Source organism: Augochlora pura, chromosome 11 (assembly GCF_028453695.1).
Source record: "Augochlora pura isolate Apur16 chromosome 11, APUR_v2.2.1, whole genome shotgun sequence".
Taxonomy (NCBI): Eukaryota; Metazoa; Arthropoda; class Insecta; order Hymenoptera; family Halictidae; genus Augochlora; species Augochlora pura.
The window spans coordinates 10,584,129-10,597,392 of NC_135782.1; the positions used below are offsets into that span (position 1 = coordinate 10,584,129).

At 35.9% G+C, this 13,264-nt stretch overlaps 1 protein-coding gene across 1 annotated transcript in view; it reads left to right on the forward strand.

The window, feature by feature from the left end:
* Positions 1–7,515: 7,515 nt before the first annotated feature.
* Positions 7,516–13,264, forward strand: part of Tok (tolloid-like protein 1 tolkin) — a 150,770-nt gene continuing 145,021 nt past the window's right edge. Inside the window, exon 1 of the mRNA XM_078194318.1 lies at positions 7,516–8,331. Coding sequence (XP_078050444.1) covers positions 8,139–8,331 — 193 coding nt within the window. The 5' untranslated portion in view covers positions 7,516–8,138. The remainder of the gene's footprint in view (positions 8,332–13,264) is intronic.

A 13,264-nucleotide genomic window follows, 5' to 3' on the forward strand; every position in this document is an offset into this window, starting at 1 on the left:
GTCCGAGGCGTCTCGAAGAATTCGAACAAAACGTCTGACAATCTCTAACCCTTGATCACGTTTCGCGACCAATCGACAGTACATATTTCACTGTAGGCTCGGCGTTCACGCCATGGAAACCTGGCTCACGTTTCTAAGGTTTCGCCAGCAAGAGTCAAACATCCGCTTCGCAGGTGTCAGAAAAATGTCTTGTAGAGCGATTCGACGACTAGTCGGACCGCATGCCAGGAATTCTTAAATGATTCCCGTCGGCCAGACGGGGTGATAGAAGGGGACACCAAGGAAAACGGTGACGAGAGAATGGTCGACGGGTAGGGAGGCCAGCGGGTCCGACGGGCGGGCAGGAAGGGGGTTAAACTCTGTGATTTTAATTAATGTCGCTAGCTCGTCGACGATCCACTTTACAGCGGCACCCCTCTATCGTAACGCAGGATCTTTCAATCGCGCGGAAACTTTCCACGTTAATTATTTTACCTTCGAGGCTCCTGTAAGGGTGGACTGGCGTCGACGACTGGAGCGAGGGGAGGGGAGGGGGAGGGAGAGCCGAGTTTTCTGCGTTCGCAGCACTGCGAACGCAGGAAAATTGGACACCGGGCGACGAAGAAGAGGTCGCCGGGCGGGTTGAAAAGTTTCGCACGGGTTCGCGGTCTCGTGCCGCGCGTTCGAATTCGCTGGGAAGTTCGCGAGAACGATTCACCGAAAGATATCGGACTGTGGACAACGCCGGATCCTCGGTACGGTCTGCAAATACGTAAATTTAAAATACTCATTTTGAAAATTTATCGCATTTGAACAGGTGTCAACGGTATATTTTATTTTATTAAACGGAGCTGTTAGCTGCTAATTTGTTCTATTTCTTAATATAACCTTTTATCGCTAAAAGAATGAATTTAGGTATTGTAGACGTTGGTTGCTTTTGAGTTCAACTTTAAATCGCTAGCGAATTATGATTGTATGGAACGCAAATGATTTTTATTTTATACAGCGGTTAAGAGGTGAAATTTAAAATAAATCTAGATGTTTTCTTATTTTGTAGAAAATCATTAATAATGAGATAGCTGGTAATATATCATATAAACTAGTAGGCTGTAGTCTAATAATTCAACTGTGGGTCTTAAATAGAAAATAAAAATTGTCTAAACTAATTATACGAAATACGAGTTAGATAAGAAAGCCTTTTCTGTTTTAACAATTGCAATACGCTGAAAATAATGTAATAATATCCATAAATTGCCGTAACATCTTCGTAGCTTTATATTTGATCCACTAATTTTTATCATAAATTTATAAAATCCGTAGTCTACTAATAGCAAGCCTCATGGGGTTAGCATTAAATAAAGGTAAAAATCAATATAGAATAACTTGGCAAAAGCGATACGCGCATTTACGAAGATAAACGGATTATCTTTCATTTTATTACGCGTCGGTGGAGTAAGTTTTCAAATAATAATGATTTTCGTCCCATTTTTAGAAGGGATCGACCGCTGTCCACGGCACCGTCGTGGCCGGGATCCAGCGAAATCGTGGAAATACGCACGGACGTTTAAAATATTTCACGCTAATTGTAGCAAAGTTTGCGCTCGTACGCCGGCTCATTATGTAACGGATAGCCGTGGAATCCCGCGGGCCGAGCCCGCCATTTATTTCAACCCTTACGATCTAGTGTAACTCTTACGCGATGCTTCACATTTTCCAGCTGTGCTTCCTCCCGTGTACCCGTTTAAGGGGACAAAACGAGTTGTTCCCTTTGTGTTGCTCGTCCTTTTTCTTATTGTTACGTTTCTTACCGAATTTTTTCAATCTCAATGTTGTAGAAATATTGGAATTTTCAAAGAAGAATGACGTGGCAACGAAGTTGTACGAAGTTCAACAGAAATTGGGCGTTCACAATGCTCTGAGCATTAGAAACGGAGAAAACGTATAGCGTGAACGTTCTACGTGTCGTTGAAGCTTAAAAAGAACAAAAGGATCGCGTTATCAAGTAGTTTTTAAAATTTGAGGTATTAAATAAGTAATAATATTAACTGTGAAATTGCGTGTTTTTTAATATATTTAGTTTTTTGTAAAAATTGATTTGAAATTCTTTATATAAATATACTAACTTCATAAATATACTATAATAAATATACTCTATACTATAATAAATATATTCCATGAATATACTAACTTTTATATACATTTTTGGGAAAAAGTTTAAAAACATGCTACATTGCATATTGTTGCGTTCAATAAACTTTAGATAAAGGTTTGCATTCTGTCAACGAAAATATTAATTTCATTTATTTTCTTTTTATTTCTTAATTCTGAATTTCTTATTTTCTTATTAAAAGATATCTTTTAACTTTCATTTACAATTTATATTTTTACAATTTTTTCAATTTTTTTTCATTTACAATTTGTTTATGTCTATCAAACAGACACACGACAAAATTAAAATTAAAATTAAAAATTAAAATTGTAATTCTCTATTACACTTATTATTCGACGTTTCGAAGTTTCTTGAAGACGACAATTCATCGTTCCACTTTTCACGTTGTATAATACCCATTTAAGATATAAACTGTATAATGCGCAGTACCCGACTTAACATTATTACCGCCATTAGTTGCTTCCAAGCAAAAGAAAAATTAAGGCAGCGGGGGTTTAAAAGCGGCGCATTAAATTTTTCTGAACTGTATTGGAAAAAGCTTATTGTAACTCTTGCTGTATCTTCTATATTATTTCACTCGCAGCTGTGACCACGAGTATCTTACTCATTGCTGGTGTCCCCTTTAATGATTTTAATTAAAGAACTCTCGAGAAGTCAACGGCACATTCCACCACCGAGTCGCCATTGCCGCAACTGATAAATCATTATCCATTGTTATAAACCATGAATCCGTGCCTCATCTTACGAAATCTTCAAATGTCTGAAACACAATTCAAAGGCAATCTCTTCGTTTGATTATATTTCGCTTCCATCAAGAATAATTAACATGTTGATTACCAAGTGAACCTAAAAGATATTGTTTGTGATTAATGTACAGTACTTTCTGTCATATTTAGAACATCTTTCTTCTTAATGTATTCTTCTTCGTTATATATTATTCTCCTTTATATATTATTATTACGTATGTATTATTTTCATTTTCGTGTTTCAAAATTTATTTTACTCTATTGCATATGCATTAAGCTTTTCAATTGTTTCAATCTTCTACCATTGTCAATAATAGCCAAATGACTATGCAAATTGTATCTACGACGGAAGTGTGCTAATTACATTGCAATTCAATTTTACAATTCCGTTGTATTATATTTCAATTAAAGAGGAGACTTTGTTCTTTAAAATACGCTAATTTCCATTGTTGTGCGATTTTGTTGAACCTAGTTATGATATTTCAAATTTAAAGAATTTCTAACAATGTTGAATCTGCTCGATTTTAGCGCTGGCTATTTAAATTGTAATTTTGGAGAAGTCTATGAGGTCAGAAGAACGTTCTAGCTTTTCGATAATTTCTGATCTCCCCCAATCAGACAAATTCAGAAAAGATTAGTACAAATTTTATGTAATTCAGCCGTAATCAATGATATAAGTCGAATCTTTTGCTCAATTCGATTGTTGATTATTTTAATCACGATTGTAATTCAAATACAATGCAATGGAGATACATTTTAATTAAAAATTGAAATAAAATTCAATTTAAATACAATATAATTGAAATACAATGCAATTGAAATAAAGTGCAATTGAAATGCAGCTCTACAAATTACAGCCCACTATTTTTCTAGCACATTTCTAATACATTTCTATGTTTTTCTTTTATATCTATTCATTTATTATTTTTTAATTCTTTATTCGTATTCAATATAATTAATTAGTATTTTTTTATTGAGCTCTAACTGCAATTACCAATTCCATTGTACTTTAATCGAATGTAGATTTGAATTACGTATCACGTTGCCTCCTTTCTGATGGACAAATAAATTTAAATTGACGTCCGACACGGCTACTTCTAAACTTTCACTATTTTTCGCACGAAGCGCCGTTCCATGTAATAACAATATTGCTAACAATTGCATCGTTAGGTTGGATACGAATTTGCGTCTAGGGTTCCGAAACGTTCGGCACAGCCGGATTCGGTGGTTAAAATTCGGAATCGTTTCGACTTCGTTTCAACAGCGGATGAGGAACGTCGGCTCATTTGTTTTCTATCGGTTCGTCGTGTAACGCGGACTGCTCGTTCGTGCGTGATGTTAACAGAGAATTCGGTTTTTCCCTCGTACCTTCAGAGATTATTCTCGTGGAGGGTTTCTGTGCAGCGTCGACATGCACTTACCCTCGGATAGACAGACAGGGTTCCTAAAGGGTGATCCCATGACAGTAATCCGATACTTGACCGATACAGGTCGTTGCGTGGGATATGAAACACGTGTTTCCGTGGGCGACGGACCCCGGCCACTTTTCGAATATTTATCAATATGTACCGGAAAGCGACGACACCGAGCCGCTTGGTCTCCCAAACATCATTTTTAGCGTTGTCATTGCCGATTCGACGGCGACACCGCCAACAGGTAGCGTTTGCAGACGACGACGTACCGTGTGATTATGCCAGCGTGCACGCAAACCACGGTAAAAATATTTCAACTAAGAAATATAAATGTTCGATATTATTTCTGTGTATTGTTTCTACAAATAGTAATTTATCTCTGTATCGAATATATATTCTGAATTGAGTTATGTAAATATAATTATTTATATACATATATATATATTCTCAATTGTGATATATAATAAGTATTTGAAATATTTTTTACAAAATTACCCTGGAATTCTTCATTGAAATAAATATTTCTTTCATTTTGGATGAAACGAAACGTTGAATTACTTCCATGAAACTTAGCCGACCAAGCAACTGCGAGCACGCCTTGGTATACGAGTTTACATTTGAGGTATGTATTATTCGAGATACGTGAATTGTTAAAAGCGAACAGATGTTAAATGTTACAATTATATTAATTATGAGAAATGTAAGAAGAAGCATATTTTTCAAAACGATGCGTGTTTGTACGTTTTCCGTAGATTTACTTTCTCTTATAAATATTAATCGTAGGAAATAGAATTTCAGATAATTAATAGTCGTTTAGGCACGTGGTATGTTATTTCAAATAATTAACATAAATTTATACAGATAAAATATTATTTCGAGTAATTATCATTAATTAATAGAAATTAATAGAATAATTATTTCCAGCACATCTTAAGGAAATAATGTTTCAATTAATAATCATCTTAACCACATTATAAATAATACCGAAATTGTTATTCAGGGGTTACTAACGAGTAGATTGTTGATTGCATGCATTTATGGCAGAAATCGATAAACGAAGCGCGAAAGAGTGGAGAAAATTATAAATATTATAATTTTACTTTTGATTTATTAAAATCATTGAGAGAAGAATTATAACTTTGTTTCAACTTGCCTTGTTATAATCAATGCGACCCAATTTTATTTCGGATAATTTATTAGTGAGAACGAAATTACTTATAAAAATTGTATGTTTTATTATAAATATATGCTTAGTTTTATTCTGAATATTCAAACAGTATTTGCTTTGTAATTCAGATAATTCAGAGCAATTTTAAGAAGAATAACTGTTTATATGGTTTTAATGTGTTAATTAACCTTATCTACAAGAAGAATAAGATTAACTATTCTTCAATACTTGTCTTTTTTAATTAGTTAAAAATCATGAAAAATTTACTTCGTTCGGAAATGCGGGTGCCTATAGTATTCATGCATTTATAATGCATATGAAATTAAATCACGAGACCCGAAAATATCGGTGCATTTTAATGCAGTTTGTGTTCATTCATTGCGTTAGATCGTGAATAACTTTTGATCTTGTAACAAATAGCGATAAAACGTTACAGTATATAGTACGCATAGAATATACATAATAAAACTATGTTTACAGAATAACTTTCGATCTTGCAACAAATAGCGATAAAACATTACAGTATACAGTATGCATAGAATATACATAATAAAACTATGTTTACAGAATAATTAATAATAATAACAGACTAACATATTATGTTGTTCCATAATGATGATCAATAATGAGTTCGTGTAGATATTAGATTCGCATATTTTCTCATTTATTGATCCATCAAACAGAGTATGAATAATTCGAGACAAATAAGGCGTTTTTGAAACGATGACTTTCTATTCACGTAAAAATTTCATTGAATATAAAAATATGTCTATAAAAACATCTAACATGATATTATTTATCAGTACAATAAAAACCTCGAAGTTATTTAAAATTGTATAACATAATTAAAACTGCGTCTGAAGTGAAAGTTGTTCGTTATAGGGTACATTATATCTGGTTATTTATAAAGCCATCCGCAATGGTAACTATTACTATTATTCAGCATTAATATTCTTTTGATTAAAACCATAAGGAAAGATTACCGCGGATTAAGACCAAATTTAAAACAAAATTTCAACACTTTTCTAACGTCCATTTACATTGTTACAATATTAGAACTTTAATTAATTAGATAAAGAAAAGTATTATGCGATAAGTCGTGCGGTCTACTTTCAAAATCCATATATTCCATTTTATGATCCATTTATTCCATTTTAATAATATGCTTAGACAAAGTACAATAATCATTTGTCTAATATATAAAACATGTATGCATACAAAAGGTTAGTGTACGCGTGAAATAATAAATTGCCCAATACAACTATACGATAATAATTTCCGTAGCATCAACATATAGTAATAAAATTAATAATAAATTGTCCAGTATATAGATGCAATAAAAAATTGTGTAACATGCATATAAATACATAATAAATTGTCTAATATGAATTCACAACGATGAGTACAGTAACATGAGCACAAAATGACAAATTAATAATTTCTCCATTATTCCACGTCCAACAAAGTGTTTCACGACGTCAGGCTTCAAATTAAAAGAAAATATTTATTTCAACGCTAAGAAATCCGTAGTAACTGAAATTACACACAGTTATTTAAAAAAGCGTGGTCGATCTATTTGCCGAATGAACGACTGAAACGTTTGCAACGTCGACTAGGAAATACCGGTTTCGATAGTGGCGTGGGTGTCTTTCGGGTGGCAAGGATTCTTTAGGGTTCGCTGGTGCCGGAGCCACGGAAGCTCGGTCAGTGTCTCGGCCACCCTCGTGCCGTGCGGGTTTGCGAGGGAGGAGACTGGTTGTTCCCGGCATCCCCTCTAGATATACATACACAGCTCCCTCCTCCTCCTCATCCGCCTCCTCCTCTTCAGCGCGCGCTTTCGAACGACGCTCTCGTCGTGTCGGCCGCTTGAGGGACGATCAGTCTGTTCTCCACGTTCTCCACGCAAGGACGACCGCCGCCGGCGATCCTCTAATCTGTGACACGAACTTTGACCGCGCTCTCCCGCTGCCTTCCCGTCTGCTCGAGAGATCATCTTCTCTTATCACCGTCGATGACGCGCGCTGGTGAAGTTGCCCGATCGCGATGCGGACAGAGCCTCAGTAGCGATCACGTTCTCGACGCGGTCCGTCGTTGCGTCGTCCCGGGTCTATTCCGCGTGCTCTGAGCCCGTGTTCCAACATCGTTCTCGCGGCCCACGCGCTCTTTCGCGCCGTCGTTCGCTCCGTTCGCGAGAAATCGAGGAAAGGGAGACAGAAGGGTTGGACCGTTCCTAGGGTCTTCCCTGTCCCAGCGATCGATCTCCTTTTTTTGTTCAGTGTCCGACCAAGGTCACCCGATCGCTCTGCCGAGGGCTGCTACCGCGGAGGGTCTCCTCGGTCCGGAGATGTGATCGGGCGCTCGTCTCGTCGGCTCCGCACAGCTTTTCCCGCGTCACGCGGCGCCGGGAACCGTACTTCCGTGCAACCGACCCAGGTGCGACTTAATCTAGCTGCTGCTACACCGATCTAGGCGCGACTGCCGTAGTTGCGACCGACCCGAGTGCAACTAACCCAGGTGCGTCCGATTAAGCTGCGACCGAAGCGAGGTGCAACCGAAACAGTGGCAAATGCATCGGTGTAGACGGTGGCGCGATCGGTCTTCTATGGCCTAAGTGGTAACCGGTACCGCTCCCGTTGCCGTTCTCACGATCCACGATTTTCGAGATGAGACTGCTGGTGGTGATCACGATCCTCTGCTTGGCGAATCGGCGGGCCGCCGATTGCCGGGCCGTCGACGCCGACTCCACGGAGAAGGAGTTCGGCAGACACAGGCGCAAGTTCACCGTCGACGAGCTACTCAACACGAACTTCCCGCACGGCATCAGCGATGACCTGGACGTGGACATCTGTAAGGCGGGTAAGCCGAGAAACTTTTCTTCCGGGGGACACCGAGGCCTTCCTCTTTCTCTCTCTCTCTCTCTCTCTCCCTCTCTCTCTTTTTCTCTCTTTCACTATCTATTGTCTGAAACAACTAGACGCTCGGGGATCCTTCTTCATTCTGTTTGGGGTTTCCGGGCTGCGGGAATTTCGAGTACGGTGTACGACGTTGATTTTTATGAATTTGCGATCGTGGAAATTGAAACTTTACACCGATCAATTTCTCACTTCGGTCGGGTGAATTGCTGGAACGCGGGGACATGTTCTTATTTGTGAAAATTGACACGTTTCTTCATTTCTTTTCTTTTCTTCATTTGTTTATCCGAGCTTCTCAAAATGCAGCCACGCGTTTGGATTCGCAGAAATTGGCACGTTATATATAGCTAAAACCTTTAATTTATTTAAGGTGAACAATTAAAATGTGGAACATGTGTTAGTTTATGAAAATTTACACGTTTGACTTTTTAATTTATTCGCGCTATCTTCGAAAATGCAGGAACATTTTTTTGCTTACAAACATGGTAAAACATGTTAAGCAACCAGATCTTTTAATTTATTTGTATGTCGTTCTAAAATACAGGAACATATTCGTATTCATCAAAGTTAATGCATTATTTAGTTGAATTATTAAATCTATTTGTGGGAATTTATAAAATATAAGTACTTGTTTGTATATATGAAAATTAACACGTTATGCAGCTAAATTTTAATATTCCTGTTTTTTACTTACATTAAAGGATGTTTCAATTTAATGAAAGAAATTTTACTCCCATGTTAATTTTCGTCAGCATTTATTATAAATATTGGAGTATATATGAAAATTCAACAATGTAGTCATGTTAATGTAAATTAAAAATGGCGAAATTAATATCATGAATCTAGGGAATTTATTCCAATTTTATAATGATTCGAATTTAACAGCAATTAAAATTTTCGCGATATGTCCAATTGGATAATTAAGAATCGACGATTATTTCTATCAGAAAATCTGAAAGCTTGATATTACATCGATTTCGTGCACAATTTCAAATTGCGAGATTCAGCAACGGTATTTCTATGGACACGCGACATACTACAATATGAAAAACCATGAATGAAATCAACGATAAATTGAAAATATTTAACTGGATACTTCGCGTGCGGTAACCGGTTGAAATTATACATCGAAGATACGAGGCAAATATTTAGTCGATAAATATATTGGCATCGGGATTCATAAATTGTTTGCGATAAAAATAGAACGCCGGATAAAAGCCATAATTCGTATAAGTGCAATTACGTAAAATATGGATCTCTCGATTCTCGTGACGAAAGTGATAAAAACGCATGCGTCATCGAACAAATTGGGTACGACGAGGAAATTTTCTGTCAGTTTCTGTGCTCCATAACGCGCATTCGGAAAAAATGACCGAGAATCGATCGATCACAAAGAAACATACGCTGTTAAATACAGCGGCGATCGAATAAAATTCGATTCACGTTTGGTAGAGCCCTGCTTAAACATTTATCTTTCGACTTTTCGAATTACGCCGCGGATGCGTATAATTAATTGAATACATATACCAGAGAGGCTCTGATATGATAGCTCTGTCCACAATCTTCTGTCGACTGTTCTTCAATCGCGAATGCAAATTATATAATACGTTTCACTTATCGATTAGACTATGAGTCTAATGCAAAATAGAAATTTCCTGGTTTATTGTTGCAACGAGCGGAAACCAAATAAAGAGTTAGTCTTTTACGATTTGAATTTATTAAGAATAATGTTCTGTCATACTTAATTTCATTTCGTTACTTTATAAATGCATAAAATTTACAGTTCACCTATCATGTACAATTTAGATATTCGTTTCTATCATATACAATTTCATATAAAATTTAATTATAAGTGCTACCATTCTTAATTGTATGAAAGTTCAATGTAGCTTATTATAATTAAATGAAATTGATTTCTATATTACTCCTCACTCGTTGCTTGACAAAGTATATTAAAATATATAGAAGTAAATAAATGATGTGTATTGTGTAGAATTAACAAATAACGTATACTAAACACATCTAATAATATAATATAATAATAATAATAATAATTTTTTTTTGAGGAGGGGGGGCAGGGAAGCGGAAATAATAATAATAATAATAATGTATATTAACACATATAATAATATGTACTAAGCATACGTGAAACACTGAACAAGAAATGCGAAACAAATAGAAAGCTACTATATTAAACCACTTTTCGTTAACCATCAATTTCAAGCAGGTCCAATAAATTCGCAAGAGATTCTCGCGACCTTCTGTTCCCCGGCGGATAATCCGAATTTTTTCGATATCAATCATTTCCACCGAGGACCCCCGCGATTGGCCGAGCGACTGTTCAAAGCTACCGTTGAAAGACTTCCTTAATTATTTAAACCGCAAAACCGCGCGAGCTCGATAAGTCCGTCCCCTTTGTCCGTATGCGGAAAGCCACGCACGATCGGGTTGGCCAAGTAAATCAAAGACAAAGGGGTCCCGTTTATTGTTGCGCATTGATTCCATTTCCCTGGTGTGTCGTAAACCGTGCACGGGATCGAATCAAAAGCTGCGGAGAGGCCGAACGATCCGGTGGCGTCTCGCGTTAGTGTCAGGGTGGGGTTATGCTTTCGAATTAACAGGACAAAGCTATTGAAACAGAGGCGCTGGTCGAAGGTTCCTCGATCAGGGAGACTCGGGACCGCAAGAAAGAACCCGCTGACCGTTATTATATTCGGTTTTTTTTTTTCGAAAGACGGGACTAGATCGCCGTTCATAATAGCCGTTCATTTCACCGCAATCGCTCCGAATTGATGACGTTTCGATGACGGAGTGGGCGGATTGCTATTGTGATTGCAGATCAGTTAGTGGTGCGACGATTGTCTTATAGGATTAGAAAGAATTTCCTGGTTTTGTATATTAACATCACAATAATATCGTTGGAATATTAATGTTACAATGCCAACGTTACAATATCGTTATAATATTAATGTCAGAACATTAAGGTTATAATATTATCATTACAATATTAATATTAGAATGTTAATGTTACAATATTAACGTTAGAATATTGAGATTATAATGTTAATGTCACGATATTAATATGAGAATATTAAAGTTACAATTGTTATACTGTTAAGATCAGAACGTTAAGGATATAATATTAACATTACAATATTAATATCAGAATGTTAATGTTATAATATTAACGTTAGAATATTCTTATAATATTAACGTCATAATACTAATATTAAAGTATTGAGGTTACTACATTAATGAAGAATATTAAGATATAAAAATGGGAATATTAAACTTAGAATATTAATGTTACAATTTTAACGTTAGCATGTTAAAATTATTATATGAATATTACAATATTAACTTCACGATACAGACAATACTATATTAAAATCTCAATATGGTCGTCATAACAGAGATATTAAAATATTAACTTTATAATATTATACATTGCCATATGAACAATGTAATATGGACGTTAACACATTATTGTTGTAATAATAATAAAGTAACAATATTAATATTACAATATTAATGGTACAATATTAGAATTAACAGCAGAATACATATTAACAGTTCATTATTTCTCCAGATTGTTACCTTTCGAGCAACAATTTTCTAAATTAATAGAATATTTGTTCAGAAAATTCTTTTATGTTTCAAACAGATTGACAGTTCTGATTTCATTAACACATATATAAATCTTATACATCCAAGACAAAACTATAAATAGTTGCAATTTACTATACTGACAAAAATTTAAACCGTCGTTATATCATCTTTTATCCATTAAAATTATTAAATTAGAAAAGAACTGTTTCTCTTTAGTTTTTATTTCTTGCGATCGATGCAGACAATCATTATTTTATACAAACAGTCACAGTATGATACTGACTATGTCGACGACGTAAATGTTTAACCCCTTGCACTGTGATTACTTTCATGCTGCGTTAATTAGCATTTATTCGTTTATAATACTGTTGCGTGAGCGCAGTCTCGGCATATTAGATAATAACGTCACGACTTTAATAACAACAGAACTTTTTATTCGGGAAAAAGGGGGAACTTAATATTCCACGGTTTACCACGACGTCTCTCCCAACTCTGAGTTGCTCTTGTTAGATCGTTGCTCTGGAGATATTTCGATATCTCGATATCAGAAGATAACGATCCATATTCGTAACAATACTTTCTTTAATAGGACTAAATAATTCCTATTTCCTGTATTGTCTCTAGTTACTTTCGTTTCCGTACTTTGATCACAGAAGAATTCAATTTGGTTTCGATTTGAAATAAATTAATAATATTCATCTTTATCACGAGTCTGACTCGTTATTATAGCGCAAAGGGTTAAATCATCGCAAATGAGTATTTCTGCCTAGTTGTGTACCTTTTGCTGAAATCCAGAGCACTTAAAATGAGAGAGTATTTGGTATTAGACGCCTTAACCTTCCAATTTTAATTTCATTCAGCAGTTTACTCTAATTTTATAGAATTCTTGCGGTCGCCGAGTTTGTCAGTCAAAGCTGAATTTATCGATTCGCTGTCCAGCGTTCGCGGGAAACAGTACATTTGGAATCGCAGCCTAACGGGTACTTCTGTTTTTAATGAACGCTTTAAATCCCTCTTAAGTATGACGAGAATGATGGGTGTAATTATCGGGCGAGAGGCCCATTCATACGTCTTCCAGAGAAACGGAGAACGGGTCAACTGATTCGAGCGTCGATCACACCGATGCTTCCGAAAAGTCCGAGCGAAAAGAAACCAGAAAAATTAGAACAATTGGAGACGTGCCAGAAACAAAATTGCTTTAACGATCAGGAATCCTTAATTCAATATTTACAAAAATAACATTGCAACAAACTTCTTCCGAAACTATA